The sequence below is a fragment of the Bos mutus genome, chromosome 11, assembly GCF_027580195.1.
Source record: "Bos mutus isolate GX-2022 chromosome 11, NWIPB_WYAK_1.1, whole genome shotgun sequence".
Lineage (NCBI taxonomy): Eukaryota > Metazoa > Chordata > Mammalia > Artiodactyla > Bovidae > Bos > Bos mutus.
In genome coordinates this window covers 19,198,820-19,221,056 of record NC_091627.1, presented here as the reverse complement: position 1 = coordinate 19,221,056, position 22,237 = coordinate 19,198,820, and the positions used below count along the sequence as shown (strand labels likewise).

The 22,237-nt window shown below is 46.1% G+C and overlaps 2 protein-coding genes across 3 annotated transcripts in view; both read right to left on the bottom strand.

Moving 5' to 3' along the window:
- Nucleotides 1-2,092, bottom strand: part of GRHL1 (grainyhead like transcription factor 1) — a 50,050-nt gene extending 47,958 nt beyond the window's left edge. For both annotated transcript variants that reach the window (XM_070379087.1, XM_070379088.1), the window contains exon 1: nucleotides 1,919-2,092. In XM_070379087.1, the coding sequence (XP_070235188.1) occupies nucleotides 1,919-1,938 (20 nt within the window). In that variant the 5' untranslated portion in view covers nucleotides 1,939-2,092. The remainder of the gene's footprint in view (nucleotides 1-1,918) is intronic.
- A 16,766-nt stretch (nucleotides 2,093-18,858) lies between these two features.
- TAF1B (TATA-box binding protein associated factor, RNA polymerase I subunit B) overlaps nucleotides 18,859-22,237 on the bottom strand; it is a 55,579-nt gene continuing 52,200 nt past the window's right edge. The window contains 1 exon segment of the mRNA XM_005908428.3: nucleotides 18,859-19,638. Coding sequence (XP_005908490.2) covers nucleotides 19,434-19,638 — 205 coding nt within the window. The 3' untranslated portion in view covers nucleotides 18,859-19,433.

Genomic DNA, 22,237 nt, shown 5'->3' with positions numbered 1-22,237 from the left:
TGCAACACACAAATGAAATATGTAAATTGCCGAAAGGTGACCTACCTACTCTAAAAGTGAATGTAGAAAGACTGATTATCTTCTCAAGTAATCAACAAGGTTAGGGTTTGGCAGTCACCTAGGCCCTTTAAAAACAGAGATTCTGAAAAAGGAGCGGGGGAGGGAATCCAACAACTTAATTCATCCTCAGTCAAAATTAAATCTTATTTCAAGGAGTGCACATTTGGTAGGAAAAGAAATCTTGAAGGTGGTATACTATTTTAACTCAAAACAAACACAATGGGTTGTTCAAAGTGCATGGTTGGTTTAAAAATGAAGACTTCCTACAAATCTCAAATTTAAAAAAAAATTAAGAATATACAAAAGAGCATTCCTTGTGCCACCAGGAGGAGAGAATAAGAGCTGCCGAGCCAGTGGTACCCCAGGGTGAGTCTCTGGGATCTTGCTAAGCTGTAATATTAATAGTATAATAGCTACTTCCAGAAGATTATAACAGCACTTGGCTCACTCAGTTCCCCTAATGCTAGTTCTTAAGCTTCTCTTCTTCTCCTAACCTCATCCCAAATCTGCACAAGTAACAGAAAATAAATATTTCTTTGCAAATGATTTTGTGTGTGATCACCCTGAAGGTGTCTTAAACTATTTCCAAACTGTGCCTCAGGCCAAAATTTTAGCTCTGGAAATATGCCTTATCTAAACTATAAGTCAAGAAATAAACACGAAACCAGCAGCCTTTTTTAGTCTACTTCCTCATGACAGTCCCTAAAGGCTCATCACTGCCCTCTCCTTGAATTATATATTTTCAAGCAACAATTTATCTGCATACTGTACAACACAAGGTTAATTTAAGTTATTCCACTTAAGCTGTTCCATATATAATACTATCTAAACCTCTCCTCCAGAAAAAGAGCACCCTTACACAAAATGATTCTCAGTAAATAATTACAAAACTGGGAGAAGTACTGCTGTGCCCTGGATTCACTGATCTCAAATATACCTGATTGGTTGGGTGCGACTTACTTGCATTTTTTTCTGAACAATTTTATATTTACAGAAAAGCTGCAAAGGAGCTACAGAAGCGTCCCTGGCCCGGTGTCTCCTAATGTTAACGGCTTACGTTACCGCCTTATAGTTTATGAAAACATTTCTTCAATCACGAGCTCTAGAAAGCATTATTAGTTAAGTACAAAGCTTCCTAGTTTACCACTCTGACTTCAAAGTCTCATCCTTCTTGATATTTCTGAGCATTTTTAATTACAGCAATCTGTAATTACCACCAATGATGCAAGCGGCAAAAGAACTCCTACAGCAATTTTCTCACTCACACAGTCAGCCAGGGGAAAAAAAAAAAAGAAAATGCCAGGACACCCGAGCACTTCAACTTTTCCCTAGATCTCTCGGTTCCGAGGTTCTAGCAGGCGGCCGAACGACACGGTTGAGCGACGAGAGACTTGATTACCTGAGAAGGCTCCCCTTTTGCAGCCGCGGAGTGCGTCCCAAAGAGCAAAGCCGCCCGGCTTAGGGGGGGTGGGGGTGGGGGGTGGGAGGCGAGGCCTCCGCGCCCCCCTCCCCCGGAGAGCAGAATCGGGGCGCGCCCGGGGGGTTGGCCCCCTACCCACCCCAGACCAGGACCCCGAAGCTGCGGGCGGGGTGGGGGGTTCCACTCCGTAGCGCAGGGCCGCACCCCCCAAGGCAGGGGTCTCCCCCTGGGCGGGGGGGCTTTGGAGGAACAAAGGCAGGGCGGGGGTGCGGAGAAGCCCAGGCCGCGGACAGCTAGCTGCGCGCCCCCTCCCGCCGCCCGGCCCCGCGCCCCCCGCCCGGCCTCGCGGCAGGTGCGGCCGACCGGCCGGACGGGCAGGCAGGCAGCAGCGGCCCCGGCGGCACGGCCGGCCTCGCGTACGCCGGCGCCCTCACTCACTTGTCGTACTCCTGTGTCATCGCGCTCGCTCGCCGCTGCCGGGCCGCAGAACTGGACTTTCGGGTTGGGACAGTACACCCGATCCGGGGGGGAGGAGGCGGCGGCGGCTGCGGCGGCGGCGGGTCCGGAGCAGCGGCCCGGACGGGTTGGGTCGGCTTTTCTCGCTCGGAGCCGGCCGGGCACCGGCAGCGCGCACAGGGCGCCCCGCCTCGGCCTCCCATTGGCTGGCGGCGCCGGCACGGGGAGGGGCCTCGGAGCCGCGGGGGGCGGGTGCCGCGGTCTGATTGGCCAGCGGGCCGGGCCGCGGGGCGGGGCCGATGGGCCCCGGGGGGGGGGCGGGGCGGGGCCCGGCCGCTCCGCGTGGCCGCGTCCGTGCTGCGCGCCCGGCGCTCCAGGGCCCAGCTCCGTCCCAGACTCCAGCCAAGCCGCGAGGCCCGCGGGCGCGCACTTGCTGCCGATCGACGGTCCCTGGCGCGCCCGCGGCTGAGGAAGCCGGGAGCTGCGTCCCCGCTGTGCCCCGCGGCCACCGTGCTCGGCCGCAGCAACCGCCGGACTGGCCGGGTCCCGGCGCCGCCTTCCCGGGGCCCTGGGCGCTCTTCCAAGCCCACCGCCGCTCCAGTGATGGAGCCTCCCCTCCCCACCCAGCGGCTGCATCCTCACGGCCCCCCGCGGTCCGCTGCTCGGCCGCCTCGGGCATCTCCCGGCCTGGGGCCGGTGGAACCGGGGCCCTGCACCCTCTCGCCCCTCTCACCTCTCCGAGCGCGTCCTCCTTCCTTACGAGGCTCCTCTGCCTTTTACCCGAGGAAGCGCAAACGTGTCCCTCCTCACCTTACCCTCCGCCGCCGCCCGAAGCTGTCCGGCTTTAGAACCGCCACACCCCCACCCCCCTCCGCCCCGTTCATCCACTTTAGATTGTTCGCTATATGACAGTCGCCACAAAACTGCCACGACCTCCTAAGACGGCGCTTCTCTCCCGCCCCCGCGCGGCCAGGGTGGGATGAGTGTCCGCCGAGTGGCAGCCCCAGCATCACTCCAGCCGCCCCCCTCCTAAGTGCCTTTTCCTCCCCCTCTTCTGTGGGCGCCCACCCCCAACTCCGGACGCCCCCACCAGACTCGAACTTCCATCCCTGCCCACCTCTTTAGCCCTCTGGGAACTGCATCTGGACGTCCCCGGCCACCCTGCGTTCTTATCCCCCACCACTGCCGCGCCTCCCAGCACCCCCAAGTCTCATCACTCCTCTGTCACTCCTCTCCCCGGCCAGCTTCTGTGCATTTCCACCCCTGCCTACTCCTGGCCCCAGCTGGCCTTTCCAAGTGGAAGCTCCCTTCTCCAGGGTCTGCCCTTCCTTCCACAAGTATTTATTGAGAGACGGGCCTCTATGCCAGGCACTGCTCTAGCTGCTGGGGATACCTGCAGTGAACACAGGGGACAATATTCCCTGCCTTCTTCCAGCATCCGACTTGGGGGTACTAGGCCATAGCAAAATTAATTAATTGTACTGATAGGTTAGGAAGCTATGTGGGAGGGAAAGTAGAGGCAGCAGCTGGGAGCAGAGGGTGGGATCCATTTGAAGACTTGAAGGAGGTGAAGCCTTCAGGAAGTGGGGAGGGGTGGTCCAGGTGGAGGCATGGCATCGCAGAAGTTGGGAACACCTGGTGTGTTCAGTAACCCCACACTGAAGGGCTGGAGTGCTGAAGGACAGGGGAGATGAGGACAGGGAACACTGCGGGCCTTGTGGGCCTTTTTGCAGACTTGGGTTTTACTGAGTGAGGTGGGGAAGCATTGAAAGGGTTGGAGTATGGCAGGCACGTGACTCAAGGGACATGAGTCTGACCAAGCTCTGGGGGATGTTGAAGGACAGCGAAGCCTGGTGTGCTGTTGTCTGTGGGGTTGCAAAGAGTCAGACAGGACTGAGCGACTGAATAATAATAACAAAGGCACGTGTTGTTTTGCCTTTGTTGTTTTAAAGTGATGAAGCTGGCTGTTGGGTGGTAGGGGACAGATCTGGGAGCAGGGAGACCAGGCCAAAGAAAATAGTTGCTTGGCTTAGGGTGGTGGGGTAGAGTGGTGAGAAACGGTCAAATGCTGGAGATAAAACCAACAAGATTTCCTAAAAACCAGATATGAAGTGTGAGGAAAAAAAAAGAGAGTCAAGGACTACAAGGTTGGCAGCCAAAAACTGAGAAGAATGCTCAGCCATCGCTGAGATGGGGAAGACTGCAGGCAGAGGAGGTCTAGGAGAGGTCAGGAGTTTCATTTTGAACATGTTCATTTCAAGGCTTTTATTGGACAACTAAGTAGATGTATCAGGAGATGATTGGATATGAGTCTGGAGTCGCAGGGAGATGTCTGTGTTGAAAAGACATCTGGGAACCATCAGTACAAAGATGGTGTTGAGAGCCTGGAGATGGGGTGAATCACCATGGCCGTGGAGAGAAAAGAACAGGTCACATGCTGCCAGGATGTCAAGGAAGATGAGGATTTAGCAACATGGAGGCCATCAGGACCTCTGCTTAGCCCTAGCCCCTCATCTACTCCCACCATCTTCCTGCTCCCCGGTCTCTAGGTCTCTTGGGGCCTAAACAGCAGCCACAGACACTTCTCACTGTCTCCTTCCTGGTGGCTCAGACAGTAAAGAGTCTGCCTGCAGTGCCAGAGCCCTGGGCTCAGTCCGTGGATCGGGAAGATCCCCTGGAGAAGGAAATGACAACCCACTCCAGTATCCTTGCCTGGAAAATCCCATGGACAGAGCAGCCTGGCAGGCTACGTAGGGTTCATGGGGTTGCAAAGAGTCAGACGTGACTGAAGCGACTTCATCTTCACCCTTTCACTTTTCTGCCATTGCCAGCTTCTGTCCTCTAGCCCTGAGTACCATGCTAAAGCCAGAGAGTCTCTTCTTTTTTCTTACTCACTAACTTGTTTAAAGAAATTTTATTTTTTTTAAAGTGGGCTAACTTTAAAAACAAATTAAGTAATAGTACAGGTGGTTCCCAGGTATGGTGCAGCTCCACAGACTTGTGCTGCAGACGAGACTCAACTGGAGAAACAGTGTCTCTGTGTGTAGTCTTTCCCCCTTCTTCCTCTGATCCATCTCCAGATATGGCCAGAGGGACCCATACAAAGCACAGATTTTAGATCACATCACCTTATTACACTCAGAATATAAGTCCCAATGCCTTTGCATGGAGTGTGTCTGATCAGCTTGCCTGCCCTTCTGCAACTCTGCTCCGTTGTGGTCCTCTCCTCTGGGAACCTCCCCCACCCCACCCCCACCCCCCAGCCCCTACTCCTCATCTTGCTGCTTGGGAGAGTCCACTCCACCCTCCAAGCCGGGCTTGGACTCCCTGCCCTCCCTTCCGGTGGCCTCCATGGCCTTCTGGGCTGGGTTGTGTCCCACATGCACACACAGTACTTAAGCATCACCCCGTTACCACACTTACTACTTTCTGTCTGTAACACTTGACTCTTTGCTTATATCTGTCTCCACCATAGTGGGAGCTTTTCAAGAGAGAGTGGGGACTGTACTGCTTCCATTTTCCTGTCCCCAGCCTCCTGCTATCCACACAGAAGATGTCCATGAAGTGATCCCCGAAGAGACAATGTTCCTCTGCAGGCATCCATTCTGCTCCTCAGCCTCCTCCCATCAGTACCACATCTGCGACTGGTTTAAATGACCCTCCTATTGCAGGAGATGCACAGTCTCATGCTCCCATTCCCCTGTCTGATACATCAGTTCAGTTCAGTCGCTCAGTAGTGTCCGACTCTTTGCAACCCCATGGACTGCAGCATGCCAGGCCTCCTTGTCCATCACCAACTCCCAGAGTTTACTCAAACTCATGTCCATTGAGTCGATGATGCCATTCAACCATCTCATCCTCTGTCATCCCCTTCTCCTCCCGCCTTCAATCTTTCCCATCATCAGGGTCTTTTCAAATGAGTCAATTCTTCACATCAGGTGGCCAAAGTAGTGGAGTTTCAGCTTCAGCATCAGTCCTTCCAATGAATATTCAGGACTGACTTCCTTTAGGATGGACTGGTTGTATCTCCTTGCAGTCCAAGGAACTCTCAAGAGTCTCCTCCAACACCACAGTCTGATATGTAATAGGCACAAGATCAATATGGGATGAATGAATAAACACCAAACCACAAAAACCAGAAAAAAGAACAGTAAAGGCCAGAGGTTATTAGAAAATCAATGTATTAATAAAAAACATTGGGTCTATTTTGTAAATCTGAATACCAGCTTATTTCATTTGTCTTTAAGTGCTCTCTAAAATGGAAGTTAAAATCCACATCTGTATAGCTATTTGGAATTTGCTGTGTGACTCAGGGAGCTCAAACCGGGGCTCTGTAACAATCTAGTGGGGTAGGAATGGGTGGGGGAGGGGCAGGGAGGTTCAAGAGGGAGGGGACATATGTGTACCTATGACTGATTCCTGTTGATGCATGGCAGAAACCAATGCGATATTGTCAAGTGATTATCCTTCAATTAAAAATAAATAATTGTTTTAAATGTAAAAAAAACCCTGTATTTGTAAGCTGTTGAAAATATCTTTTTTATTTAAATTTTTTCTACTATTCTTGAATTATAAAAATAATATGTATTTATAGTTTAAAAAGAAGGAGATGTAAGCAATACAGAGGGTTTAGAGCACAGAGCTGCTCCCTCTTCCATCCTGTCCCTCCCCACAAGAGATAACCACTGCTTCCAGTTTTCCTATAACTTTCCAGATATTTCCTGTGTATCCGCAAGTAATCTACATATGGTATATTTTCTTATACAATGGAGTCCATACTGTGTACGGCCCTCTTCAGTTTACTCACTGTCACTTACTATAGAGTCTCACACGTTTTCCATGTCAGCACCTATACATCACCTGTATTTTTAAAAATGACTGTTGTGGGGTCGGTTGAATTGGGAGATGGCGATTGACACACATATATATATATGTACTATTGAGACTGTGTATCAGCTTCCCTGGTGGCTCAGTCATTAAAGAATCCACCTGCAATGCAGGAGACCCACCTGAGTGCAGAAGATCAGAGTTCGATCTCTAGTTTGGGAAGATCCCCTGAAGAAGGAAATGGCAACCCACTCCAGTATTCTTGCCTGGGAAATGCCATGGGCAGAGGAGCCTGGTGGGCCTACAGTCCATGCAGTAGCAAGAGTCAGACACAACTTGCCTATGAATTAAGGTGTAATTAAATTCTATGCAAAATGTGAAGTTCTTTACTTGAAATAGCACAGTATTAAATGTTTCAATAAAGCTCCCTCTCTCTGAAAAAAAAAATGGCTGCAGATTATTTCTTTGTATTGATATATGATAACTAGACCCTACCTGCAAGCAATTAGTGTTTTTATCTCCAGTCTTCCACAATTACATTCTGTAATATACATCCCTCTATCTACACACTCTGCACACTTGGTCAAGTACAGACATAGAATAAATCCCCAGAATTGGAGGTGCTGTGAAAAAGGCGTGCACAGTTCCAACCTGTATAGATCTTACCCAACTGTTTTCCAAAAGGCCGACCCTGTTGGACTGCTACCAACAGGACTGGGACTACCTAAAGTGCCACCTCCCCAGACGGGAGCATGCTCAGACTTTGCTAGCCTTTAGATGAAAACTAGTATCTCACTTTTTTTTTTTTAATTTGCATTTTAAAAAATCACAAGTGAGGTTTAGTGTCCTTTCAACTGTTTGGCAATGACATTTTAAGGTCAAGGATAGGGTCATTTTTTTTAAGATCTTTGAGGTAGCTTCCCAAGTCTTGAGCTTCAGAATAGGAAATGAATTTGGGGCCGTGCTCCCGTAGGAGACCCCTGGGTTCTAATAGCCCCGTAGAAGTGGAGAGACAGACTGGAAGGTGGATTGGGAATGTCACAGGTCTAGGTACTAGCCCAGGTCCTACTGACCTGCTGGGTGAGTTCAGTGGAGTCACTTCTCTCTGGGCCTCTGGGAAAGAACGAGATTGGATGGGGCATCTGGTCCCTTCTAGCTTCAGTGTCTCCTGATTCTAACAGCAGTTGCTAAGAATAGTTCTGATCTTAGCTGTGCACAGTTTACAGATGGCAGTCCAAGCTCCTAAGCCTGGCATTCAAGTTCCCCAACACACAGTCACAAATGTGTGTCCCAGTTAAGAGCGCCCTGCACCCTGGACCCCATCACAGAGTCCCCTGAAAGCGTCCGGCAGTTTCAGGCCCCTGGTTGCCTGTGCTCTTCCTTCTCTCCACCTCATCTCTTCCTGTCCCTGTTCTTCTTTCAAGGCCAACCTCCAATGTCATCTCCTCCAGGACCCCTTTCCCTCCCATACAAATTTCTCCCCCAGCTCCTCAGCTACCCTTCATTAAACACTCATCAGAAACATCCCCACCTTTTAAGTAATTCAGCTTTGCAAGAGTTTGAGGGGATGATTTCGAGTCCATCAGATCTGGATTCCAAGTTCAGATCTGCCTCCTGTTCTTACCTTAAGCAGTCTACCTCACTGCCAGTCCCCAATTTTCTAATCTGCAAAATCAGGAAAACAATATCAAGTTTTGAGGAGTTAAAAAAACTCAATGCAATTAAAGAATCTCACGCGATGCCTGGCTCAAAGACCCTGGACTGTCAGCTTCCATCTTCTCTAGAGACCAGCAGGGCCTGAGCCCTGTCCAGGCCCTCCAAGTGCTTGTTTGTTGGCTGTTCAATCTAGCAGTAGCCTGACCAAGCATTCACAGGGCTCATCACAGGCAGGCTCGTCACATACCCTGGTGAGGCAGCCCCTATTGAAGGGGCAGCTGAAGTAGCTGCAAGACAAGGGCACAGCCTCCATGCCTGACTCCAGGAATCTGTACCAGCCAGTTCACCAGAGCCATTGTGTCTTGCCCTGTTTGCCAGTGCCTCCTGTGAGATGAAAGTCATCCACTCTGGACAAACGGGGCGTGGAAAGGAGAGTGTGACATCTCCACCCTTGTCTCCCAGCTCTGTGACTTGGGAAATTATGGAACCCCTGGAGAATACGGGCTAATGACCCCTATCGCCCAGGGCTGATTGGTTTGTTATGTTTCACGATCTCCTTCTCCAGGGGATCATCCCAACCCAGGGATCAAACTCACGCTTCCTACATTGGCAGGAGGACTCTTTACCACCTAGGAAGCCCCAACAGATCTTTTAGAACTCAATAAATATTAAATCTTCCATCTCCCCATTTTCCCAACTGTATTATAAACTGCTTAAGGAACAGAAACTATATATAATATTTTTAAAAATCCCTCATCATCTAGTGTGGGGATAAGTGTATTATAGAGGTACTTCCCTTGTAGCTCAGTCAGTAAAGAGTCTGCCTGCAATGGAGGAGACCCGGGTTCGTTTCTTGGGTCGGGATCCCCTGGAGAAGGAAATGGCAACCCACTCAAGTATTCTTGACTGGAGAATGCCCTGGACAGAGAAGCCTGGCAGGCTACAGTCTATTGCGTCACAAGAGTTGGACATGACTGAGGAACTAAGCATACACACACACAGAGGATGAACGATTGTTGTTATTCAGGATGGTAATGACAGTAACCTTCTGGAGGCGTTTGGTATTCAAAGAGTACCTGAGTCATTTGATTCTTAAAGCAACCCTGTGAGACAGGACTACGCCCATCTTATAGATGGAGAAACAAGGTCCAGAGAAATCAAACAACATTTTCAAAGTCTCACAGCCAGTGAATTTGGGGTATGAAGTCAGGCATCTTGTTTCCAAATCCCACACTTTCTCCCCAGGCTTTGGTGCTGCTGACACGTATCTCTGCATGACGCTTGGTGTTTCTCCTGTGCCCCCACGGTTGAGCAGCCTGGACACTTGAACAAATGTGGTAGAGTCATGGCTGGGGTTTCTTGTGATGACATCTGTCTTGGGAGATGGTGTTTGCTCGTTCTCTAAGGAAGAAGAAGGAAATGGCAGCCCACGCCAGTATTCTTGCCTGGAGAAGCCCATGGACAGAGAAGCCTGGTGGGCTACAGTCTATGGGGTGGCAAAGAGTCAGACATGACTTAGTGACTAAACAAGCATAGTTAATTCGCAAGCTTAGAGAACATGCCGACCCTGAGGACTCTCTCCGTGGTTTGGTCTTCGTGCCCTCTCTTCTTAAATGTTCTCAGTGGCATCACTTGCTCCTGGAGTCTCTGCCCCTTCCCTGCCTCCCCACCTGTCGGGCCAGGACAGCTGCAGTCTCAGGTGAGTCTCGTAAGGCACCTGGTACTTGATGCAGACGCGTTTCTAATAGAGGCCAAAGAGCCATGTCAAGCTGGGTGTCACCCTCTTTCTGGCAACTTGAACCCAGATAGCTCACATTCTTTTCTCATGGCTTCACTGTAGATCAATCATTCCAGTGAAGGCTCAATAGTTGCAACAGAGCTGTCAGAGAGCTCTCAGCTTAGGAACACTGGCCTTCACCCCCAGGAAACCTCTGGCCTGTGACTAACGCTGTGCAAGGTGGAGCCACGATGCTTCCTGTCATTTCATGAAAACGCCCTGATCAGGGGAACTGGGAGGCCCTGACTCTGCCTGCTGGCTCACATCTGCATATTCTCCTCTTTGAAGAAAAGGGTTCGAGTGGTAAAACACCCTCAGCTAAGATCCATTTAAAGGTGTTATCGCATCTCATCAAATTTTTTTTAATTTATTTTTTAATTGAAGTTTAATTGCCTTACAAAATTTTGTTTTCTGTCAAACATCGACAAGAATCAGCCATAGGTACACCATGTCCCCTCCCTCCCGAACCTCTCCCCTATCTCCCTCTCCATCCAACCCTTTAGATTGTCACAGAGCCCCTGTTTGAGTTCCCTGAGACATACAGCAAATTCCCATTGGCTATCTATTTTACATATGGTGATGTAAGTTTCCATGTTACTCTCTCCATACATCTCACCCTCTCCTCCCATCGCCCGGTGTCCATAGAGGTCTGTTCTCTATGTCTGTTTCTCCTTTGCTGCCCTGCATGCAATTTCATCAGTACCATCTTTGTAGATTGCATATATTTGCATTAGTGTACGATATTTATCTTTCTCTTTCTGACTTACTTCACTCTGAATAATAGGCTCTAGGGTCCTCCAATTTTATTGTAAGAGAATTATCTCACATACAGGTAGGAAACTGGGAATGTGATTAAGTCGCTTGCCCAAAGTTGACAGTTCATGAACTCTGTTTTTATGTGTAGATACACTCACTTCTGTGTATCTTCTCTAAGCCATGACCCTATCCATTCCAGTCTCTGGAATTTTGAGTTACATCTTTGGTGATAATTAGAGAACGGAAGATGTAGAGGTTGAAAAGAGAAGGGAAAGAAAGCCAGGAGAACTTTGTGACAAGCATCAAGAGAGAAGAAGAAGTAGAAGCAGGTCCTGGAGTTTCATAACTGACGTGCGTTTGGTCTGAAATCATCATGGGCATCACTATGACTGTATTACTTGGAGACTGGGAAATAGCTGAGGATTACTTGCTTAGGTATCCTTTAATGCTTTTAATAAAGGTTCCTCAAAGCATCACAAAGAATCCATAAGACTCTACTCTGAGGCCATAGTGGGAATCAGAGGATGGGGATGCTAATTCAGATATATGAAACCAGAGGGCTGCTGACAAGTAGAGGGAGGACCAGGCAAAGCACCAAAAAACGCTTCTTAGTTGACATACAGTCCTTAGTAAAGCAAAACCGATGTGCAGGCATCTCCTCGAAAATGCGTAGAGGAAAAGTCCTGCAAAGTTTCTGACGAGCTCTGGTGGGAAGTGGAAATTAACTGTTTAAACCTCATTGTCACCAATTAGGTGTGTGAAATCTCCTAAATATGCTTTTTCTTTCGCATGTTGCTTTTATCTTTGTCAACTCTGTTCTTCACACAAGTTCTCAAATGTCTTCCCCCAGCCCTTACTCACAGTCTCGTGGTCAAATAGCTCAATCTAGAGACCCGGGCACCTTAGCACAAATGGTATAAATACCCTAACAAGAAACAAATCTCTCTGAGTTGGGAAGGATGGATCCTGCCAGGAGCTGAGGCGGGGAAAGTGGAGGAGGTGGCAATTGAGCAGGGTCATCACAGACAAATAAACATCCTCCTGAGACGAGGGAGGAAGCTCCTGAGACAGCATACAGCAGGGGCAAAGGTACTGAGTGCGAGGGTCACGGCTCACCCAGGAGCCCCTTGTCCTCGATGCAGGGAGCAGGGGCAGGGCACGCGGCAGGGCTGGTTGTGTAGGAGCCGCAGTCTAATGGACCCCAGGCCAAGCCGTCGGCTTGCAGGCAGCAGGAAGCCATCAAAGGGTTTTGAGCCTCAAAGTGTTACTTGGTCTACTTTTGGAAAATAACGGTTGGCAGAGGAATGAGTAATTGTAAAGTTGAGAGGTTTTGAGACTTTCCTGTAGCTCAAATGGTGAAGAATCTGCCTACGATGCAGGAGACCAGGGTTTGATCACTGGGTCGGGAAGACCCTCTGGAGAAGGGAATGACAATCCACTCCAGTATTCCTGCCTGGAGAATCCCATGGACATAGAAGCCCGGCAGGCTACTATGTTCGTGGGGTGGCAAAGAGTCGGACAGAACCGAGTAACTAACACACGCACAAAAGGGAGGCGATGAGGGCCTGACCTGGGCAGTCACTGTGTCATGGAAGACGGGAAACAGGCCAGAGAGGTACTTGGTGGTGGAACTGCCAGAGATGAGTGATGGATGAGATGTTGGGGGTGACAGTCAGGGGGGACGACTTATAGCTTACTGGTTAGTTGAATGGAGCTAGCAATTGAGAGATGAGGAGCGGAGAGTACAGGTAGGGTTGGGGTGGAGGTTTGGAGTGAGTGTCCGTGAGGGTGCACTCCACTCACTCAGGCTAATGTTGTCTCCTTCTGGGCAGCAGTGGGGTTCCTTAGATTCCACACTGACATCACCAGCTCTCGGAGACACAGTGCTGCAAGCTGGCAAAGCCTACAGATTCTGGAGCTAGGCTGCCTGGGATCAGAATGTCTCAACATCCTTATTTGTAAGATCAATCATAGCACCACGTCATCTGAGATGAGATGAAAGGATTGAAAGAGGTGATTTGTGTCAAGTGCTGAGGATGGTGCCTAGCACGTTTGAGCATCATAGAGTTACTGGGTGAGGCCACAAGTACACTTGGGCAAAAGCTATGTCCATTTTTCCCCCTTCTGTCTTAAAAGTCCTTGAGTTTGATTCACAACCAGCGTCTGGAAGGCAGACAACTAAGTTCATTCATTAGGTGGTGATCATTGCACTGTGGTAAACTGCTAAGAACGCAGGATGCTTTTTGTAATTTCCCTTTTTAAAAAACAGCATCATTACTTTCATCGAAGACATTTATTAAACAAATATTGGAAGTAGGGTTCTGTATGGAGCCGTGAGAAATGGCCCCAGCCTCAAAGGACAATAAAGCCTAGTCAGGACAGCAGCACACACGCAGAATCAGGCGGCAATAAATGCCAAATATAGGAGGTGCTGTGGGTGCAGAGGCATCATAGGAAAGGCGCTCCTGTTGACGCCTTTTCAGACAGAGGGAGGGTGAAGATGGTTGAGGTCAGGGAGGTGGGAGGCGGGTGGTGGGGGGTAGTCCCTACCCTCTGTGCCTGGGGATGGGCAGTGGAGTGGCGGGTGATGAAATGCAGACTCTGAGGCCAACCCCCCAATTCTGATTGGCAGGCAGTGGTGAGGAGGGGGCAGGCAGGGGAGCCCCCGGTCTGGTCTGCAGGAGCCCTGGCCTGAGCAGATTCGGATCCCTGGGCTGTGCTTTGAGAAAGAAAGTGTGTCTAGATGGGCGTGGAGAGGGCTTGGCAGGAACACACTGTGTTTGGGGTGGCTGGATGGGGGGTGGGAGAGGAGGTCCCTGCCTTCGGGCCCCAGTAGGGTGACTGCTTAGGGCAGCTGGGACCCCAAGCAGAGACCTTTCCAGGGAGGCTGTTAATTCAAGTGTGAGTTTTTAAGGAGGGAAAGGTGAAAATAAGTAAACATATTTTATAATATTTTTCTGATCCTTTCACATGGTAAAGAACACATTTTTCCTACTTTAACCTTGGACGTTTTAAAATTCAGAGACCACCATCTTCATTTTAGGTAATGTTTAACTTAATCGCTTCATCTGAATTAACATGGACAACAATGGTGACACAGAGATAATTACATTTAAGTGGTATTCTAACTTAAAATTTCTTTGGGAATATTTGTGAGTCACCCTGTTCAACTCAAATATCCATAAAACGTGTACTAATTGTTCCAGAAGGAAATCATTGTTGCAGAGGGCAAAAGGCCAAGTGAGCTGAAATAGCAGGTTCTTAATTTATAGTCAATAAAAGGCCTCTTTTGTAAGTTCTTCTCAAGTCATAGCATATTATCAGGCAAGTCTGGCACTAAAGTCACTTCATGCTTAAATACTTCACAAGGGCCCCAAACAAGGGAGCTCCGTGAAACATTCTGTGAGACTTGATACTGTGAATTCACTGAGCTTTCAAGATTGCAGAGGCATTTTAAATTTTACAAAGTTGCCAGCAAAAAAAAGTTGCCAGCTACCTACTCAAGATAAAAACATACATTTTAAAACATTTTAAACTACCTGCAGTATATAATAGGGGCTTCCCTGGAGGCTCAGATGGTACAGAATCTGCCTGCAAGGCAGGAGACCTGGGTTCGATCCCTGGGTTGGGAAGAACTCTCAGGGCTACCTGCTCCAGTAGTCTTGCCTGGAGAATGCCATGGACAGACAAGCCTGGCAGGCTACGCAGTCCATGGGGTCGAAGAGTCGAACACGACTGAGTGACTAACACAATAATACATAATAGTCGGACACGACTGAGTGACTAACACAATAACACATAATAACTCGCAGAACTTTTTATAGCTGCCACACTGGAGATTCTGCTCGAGGTTTTCTTTGAGACTCAGAAATAATGGTCCTTCTTTCCTTCTGAGCAGTATAGCTTCCTTTGTCAATCCAGGACTGAATTAGTTTTTTTTTTTTTTTTTTTTAATTTCCTTAGGTGGCTTTGTGCCAATATGGGGAGGGGGGCACCCAAAGAGATAACAAAGAACTACAGATACTCTGTCCGTCAGTGCTAGGCCTCCCTCCTTTGGGCTGTAGAAGTGCCACTTCGGAGTGTCAGTGACAGGTCTGCTGCTTTTAGGCCGGAGGGAAGAGCCATGCTTCAGTGGGATAAGGAACCCATGGCTCCCCACTGCATGGCTCCCCGCTGAGCCATCATTATTTCCCCATGACAATGATGATTGATCTGTTGCAAGAGGAGCCACGGCAGGCAGGGCTGGCAGGAAGGAGACATTCCTGTTGCTTTTAAGTCTAACAGAATCTCAAACTGACTAAAGAAACCTGCATTTTTTTTTTTTTTTTGGCAGGGGAAAGATTGAAAAAAAAAAAAAAAAAAAAAACAAGAACCTGAACTAACAAAACTATGTTCAAAATGTATGAGCTCTCCCTGTAGACTAATGAACAGTTTGGGCCGATGTTCTGTATTCTAGTAGGAACACACGCTCGTTGTATTTTCACCAGATTTAAATTTTTTAAGATACATGTTTAACAAGGTTAAAGTTTTTACTTTAGTCAGTTCAGTTGCTCATTCATGTCCAACTCTTTGCGACCCCTAGGACTGCAGCACGCCAGGCCTCCCTGTCCATCACCAACTCCCAGAATTTACTCAAACTCCTGTCTGTTGAGTTGGTGATGCTTGCATCAGGTGGCCGAAGTATTGGAGTTTCAGCTTCAGCATCAGTCCCTTCAATGAATATTCAGGACTGATTTCCTTTAGGATGGACTGGTTGGATCTCCTTGCAGTTCAAGGGACTCTCAAGAGTCTTCTCCAACACAACAGTTCAAAAGCATCAAAGCAGTTTTCTTTATAGACCAAATCTCACATCCAAACATGACCACTGGAAAAACCATAGCCTTGACTAGACAGTACTCTTGCCTGAAAAATCCCATGGATGGAGGAGCCTGGTAGGCTGCAGTCCATGGGGTTTCGAAGAGTCAGACACGACTGAGCGACTTCACTTTCACTTTTCACTTTCATGCATTGGAGAAGGAAATGGCAACCCACTCCAGTGTTCTTGCCTGGAGAATCCCAGGGCCGGGGGAGCCTGGTGGGAGGCTATCTATGGGGTTGCACAGAGTCGGAAACGACTGAAGTGACTTAGCAGCAGCAGCAGACGGACCTTTGTTGGCAAAGTAATGTCTCTGCTTTTGAATATGCTGTCTAGGTTGGTCATAACTTTCCTTCCAAGGAGCAAGTGTCTTTTAATATCATGGCTGCAATCACCATCTGCAGTGATTTTGGAGCCCCCCAAAATAAAGTCTGTCACTGTTTCCACCAGATGACATGATCTGTTTTCTGAATGTTGAGTTTTAAGCCAACTTTTTCACTCTCCTCTTTCACTTTCATCAAGAGGCCCTTTAGTTCTTCTTTGCTTTCTGCCATAAGGGTGTCATCTGCATATCTGAGGTTATTGATATTTCTCCTGGAAATCTTGATTCCAGCTTGTGCTTCATCCAGCTCAGCGTTTCTCATGATGTACTCTGCATATAAGTTAAATAAGCAGGTGACAATATACAGCCTCGACATATTCCTTTTCCCGATTTGGAACCAGTCTGTAGTTCCTTGTCCAGTTCTAACTGTTGCTTCCTGACCTGCATACAGATTTCTTACTTTAGTCTACAATGAGCAAAACTTTGTTGCTATAGTTATAGCAGATACTTATCTAGATATATTAAATGAGAAATATTAAAGTGTTCAATAAGTAGATAGGCAGATGCACATTTAATATGTTACATAGCTGTGCTTTTCACGTTTTGATGATCTGCAACTAAAAACGTGAAATTTTTAGCATTTTCAGCACATGTGTGCTCTATTTACATGACCATCAGCTTAGACTGATCATTCAAAGACAGAAAATGATTTCAGGACTCTTTTTTTCCCAGAAATATCTGGTGTATTCTATTTTCATCTCCTAGAAGTCTCTGATTTCACACTATTACAATGTTTTCCAGATCTGAGACCATGTGAAATCCCACTTGATTCTCCCATACTTCCTTTGAGGTATATGTGCTCAGTTGCTCAGGAGTCTGGCAGGCTCCTCTGTCTGTGAGATTCTGCAGGCAAGAATACTGGAGTGGGTTGCCACTTCTCCAGGGGATCTTCCCAAATCAAGAAACAAACCCAGGTCTCCTGCATTGCAAGCAGACTCTTTACCAACTGAGCCACGAGTGAGCTACCATGAGCTACAACTGAGCTACCATGGTGACCTAAATTATAAAATTGTTTCACTGCAGTGCTGATTTAATTTAAAAACTAAGTAAGATTTGTTCATAATAGAGAGTCCATCCAAATCAACAACTATAAGTCACTCTAGTGGCAAAATAATTTATCACTTCCCCTGAATGGGCAATCAGTTTGAAAAAATTTGATTCCTGAGGGGCAGCCTGCTGGGGAACAAAGGTCGTCCTCCACCCAGCGGTGTCTCTTCCCCTTCTATGCTCCTATTGGGTGCTGTTCGTACAACCATTGTGGCACTGTGCCCGCTTCTGCTTATTTCCTAATCATATTCCTTTGTCGTTTAGAAATAGCTGAGCCAAGTGTTTAGGCAGAGAAGGCCTGAAGAGACCACCTACAGGGTGCCCTGTGTCAACACGAGTGAGGTGATACCAGCACAGAAGAAATGGCTGCTCAGCCCTGAGGGTCCCCGAGGGTTGAAGGGCTCCAGAAGTACCCCCCTGCTCCCGGCGAAGATATGGAGGGCGCAGGTGGAGCTGGGCGCTGTGTGGATGGCCCTGAGGGCAGTGGTTGTTGCTCTACTGTGTATCAGAATCACCCTGGAGGGCTTGTTAGCAAATTGAGCTCTTTACTCCGCTCAAGTACTACAGCACTTCAGATCATGGTGTTGATTCCATAAAGCTCATATACAAATAATTTTCCGGTTCAGGTCTTTGGAAGGCAATTTTTTAAGTCTTATAAAGACATGTTTCTTCTATAGCCCCCTCAATCTCTTGCCCCTCTCTCTAGCTGGTGTTGTGACTTATTTCAATAGTTTGTTTCTTTTTACAGCTAAGTGGTATTCCCTTGTATGGATATACCACATCCATTCACCTGTTGATGGCCATTTGGGCTGTTTATCTGTTAGCAATCTCAGATAAAGTTGCTGTGAATATTTGTGTATAAGTCTTTGTGTGGAAAGATGCTTTGATTTTTCCCGGGTAGACGCCGAGTACCGTGTCCTGTGCCTGAAATGATCTCCCCCTGGATGGCCACACGGCCTGCCCCCTCGACTGCATTTCACACAGGCTGGTTTCAGCTCAAATGTCACTTCCAGACCGTCCTTCTCATCTACTTTGAACTAAAGGGACCACCTGATCACACATCCCTTACCCTACCTTTTCCTCACTGCACTTCATTGCGCCCAATATTATTTATTTGTATACTATCTGTCCCTGCCTTGTTCAGTACTGTACCTCCAGGGTCTAGCGTGTGTCTGGAACACAGAAGTTGCTCAGTAAGTATTGATTGCACAAATAAACGAATGATGAAATCAGAATGCCTTTTTCCAATATCCACACCAGGTATTAGACACCTGTATAATCTTTGCCTACCTAATATGCGGGAAACATCTCTGTAACTTGCATTTAATATGAGTGACACTGACTACCCTGTTTTTAGCTTGGCCTTTGTCTTTTGTTTTTTCAGAAAGCTAGCTTTTCATATCCTTTGTTCAGCCATCTTTTTCCTATTACTTTGCAAGCACTATTGATATATTAAAGGACTTATCCCTTTGTTCACTGTACACTATAATGGTATTTTCCCAGCTTTTCAGTTGCCTTTGACTTTGTAGTCATATTATTAATCTTTTCCTTTTGCTTTCTGGTTTTGAGACATCTTAGAAAGTCCTTCCCCATTCCAAGATCATCACAGCATTCACAGTTGTTTTCTTCTAAGACTTTATACATGTATATACAAAAGATTATAACGTTTAGATCTTTGATCCACCTGGGATTTACTTTGGGGTGTAAAGAGTAAGGACGTGACCTAGTTTAAAAAGAAAATTTAGCTTTAAAATACAATGAAGCAACTTCCCTGCTGGTCCAATGGTTAAGACTCTGAGCTTCCAATTCAGGGACCCAGGTTCCATCCCTGGCTGGGGAACTAGATCCCACATGCCACAACTAAGAGTTTGCATGCCACGACTAAAGATCCCACATGCTGCAACTGAGACCCGGTGCAGCCAAATAAATAAATAAGTGTTTTTTTAAAATACAAAGAATACAAATTCCTGGATACCATTTACTTAACATTTTAACGAGAACATTCATAATTTAAAAATAAATTCAAATAAATTTCACCTGTTTTCCAACATACATTTTTGTTTGATATAGGTATTTGTATGTATATACGTGTACGTAATAAAACTCTATTTTTCACCATTCTCTAGAATTTTATATTACAATGACATTACTTTCATTATTAAAATATTTTCCCTGGCAAGTTTCCACTTCATTTCTTTCAATATTTTCTTGTTTTCCTGGATCTTGAAGATTTCTTGTTTGTTTTATTATATTTTGCTTTAAAAAGTCTCTTTTCTATTAAGCTCACTTCTTCATGGAGAAAGGAAGTCTTTATTCTCAGCAAGAAGGAGAAGAGATTTAGTATAAACTGGTAACTCAGAGAAAAATTGGATTCTTCGTAGGTTGTCACATGCTTACAATGGCTAGAAGGGGAAGAAAAAAGACACCATGTTTAAAGAGCCATTTAGAAAGGTATGCACTGGTCCCTTGAATATCCCCCAAATAACCTAAAAACTGTATATGGTTAGACTTAAGATAGTACTCTGAGCTAGAAGGAAACGAACAACCTGGAAGGAATCCTACATTTTATAAAGGAAAAAAATGTTAGCACTGTCTGTGGCCATCAGGCGTGGGACACAGGTAGTCCATAGCCAGTTCTCACAGCTCCTCCTCCACTCCAGGTGGGCCCCCCCTCTTACCACTGTCAAGGCAAACAAAAGCACACAGGGAGAGATTCTGGACATACTGAAAACATACCAGCAAAATAATCCCCAGCTCCCAACCAAAATAGGATACCAGGCTTAATAATGTATGTTGCAATTCTGTATTATAGAAGGAAGAGTTAATGAAGCAATTTTGCTTATTTTAAAGTAATAAGTAGAACCTGAATCTGATCCAATCTCTAAAACACTAATGAAAACTGCTAAGTAACTCTGCCAATCTCTGCCTACACCAACGTGGAAGCAGGGGGAAAGGGGAACACGTTAAAAGGTGTCATGGGCCGTAATCAGCAAAATCTAGACTACAGGAAATTGTACAGGACACATGACCTGGATTACTCAATAAGTAAACTGCAAGGGGGAAATAAAAGAGATAAAGGGGGAATTTATGAACTAAAGCATTTAAGGGCTATCTCTACCAGCGGCAATGTAAAGACTTTATGTGGATTCTGAGTTATTTAAAAACTTACTGTTGACAATCAGGAAAATCTAGACATTGACTGCATGTTTGATGAGATTAAGGAATTACTACTAGTTTTTAATGTCAGATTAATAGTATTCTGGCTTTAAGAAAATTATGAAGTTTGGGACTTGCTTCCAAATAATCTGGGAGTAGAGGGGTAAAGCAGTGAGCTGGCTAGGGTATGGGGAAAACAAGTCTAGCCACGTGGAAAGTTGTTAATGTGAGGGTGACTATGGGTAGGGGGCGTTAATTATACTGTGCTCTCTACCTTTGAATATACTTGAAGTTTTCCATAATAAATAGTTTTAAACAAGTGAACAATATATAGATGGTATAAGCATTTAGACAATGATTTATGTTAACAAATATGGCCCTAAATTCCTGAAAGAATGCTTGCATTTGCACCATAGAGCTCAGACACCCATCAGATGTGACTATGGATAACTACTCTTGGTTCTTTCATCTGCAAAACAGAAAAAAATAACTACCTCATAAGATGGAAAAGAGGATTGAATGAGAATATATATTAAGCACTTATCCAATAGCTGGCACAAAGTAAGGGCTCAAAAATGTTCACTTTCCCTATACTCCTTTAAAACTGATTTTTAAATTTTCACTTAAAATCTATTTTAATAATATACAAAAAAGCCAATACCCAACTATGTTCACTAGTAGGAAATTTAAAAGCCTCAAATGTTTGTGCATTGATTAGTTTAATGGAAACAGAGTATAAGCCATTTATATGAATTCTCACAAATAAGGTGCCCTCTTTTCTTCTTTTCTAATTTTTAATTTTAGCTCTATGAAGAAAGATTCTTTCAGACAAAATATTATCACAAAAAGGGTAAAAATATTGTTTCCCTTGCCTAGGGACCATAAAGAAAGTTTTATTTTTACAACAAAAAGATAAGAAAAGGTGTACAGTAGGACTTTTTATTTCTAAGTTGAATCAACAACAGTATCTTTTAAGGAGGAAATGGCAACCCACTCCAGTACTCTTGCCTGGAGAATCCCATGGGGGGAAGAGCCTGGTAGGCTACAGTCCATGGGGTCGCAAAGAGTCGGACATGACTGAGCTACTTCACTTCACTCACTTCCCTTATCATAAACTCGGAAAATTTAAATTTTCCTAAAGTTTTAAGTGATAAAACCAAATTTAACATACAATCATTTAAATTCATCCAGATTGTTAGCTCCGCCTCAGACAAGAAGGATAAATACCCTCATGATCTGAAGGGCTCTCACAGCCTTTCTCTGCTTAGTTCTCAAGGCCTGAGTGTTCTCAAAATTATTTCCCAGTACAATGCTTGTCTCTTCTGAACCCTCAAAACTGAGTCCTCCTGCATAACAAAATTCTCCATATAGCTGAAGATCTGCTCTGTTAAGGATCAAAAGATTTCATTTTAACCATTTTGGATAGACATCTTTTAAAACTGAGTTATATATTATTTGGTTATTATTAATCAGAGAACATTCAGCCTATTTTCAAAAGCCTTTACAATTATATGGTGACAAGTTGTCCACTTTTATTGTGGAAATACTAGAAAATACAGGTAAGAAAAACAAACCCAAAGAGAATGCACATAATTTGGGGACATGCTAAAGCAGATACAGGGTCAAGTTTATTTAGTCCTGTGGAGCTATTGTGTGTCATGAATGAACTTCAGACCACTGTAATTTGAGTTCTTTTGTCTGCTTCTGCGGCTGGTTCCTCTATTGTTTGTCAAACGGGTACCACTTATATTTGCTGTCAAGACATTCAGCAGCAGATACCTCTCAGTCTCCCACCTACTCTGCATCTTCTGATGGCGAGGAATCTGGAAATCAGACAACTCAGCC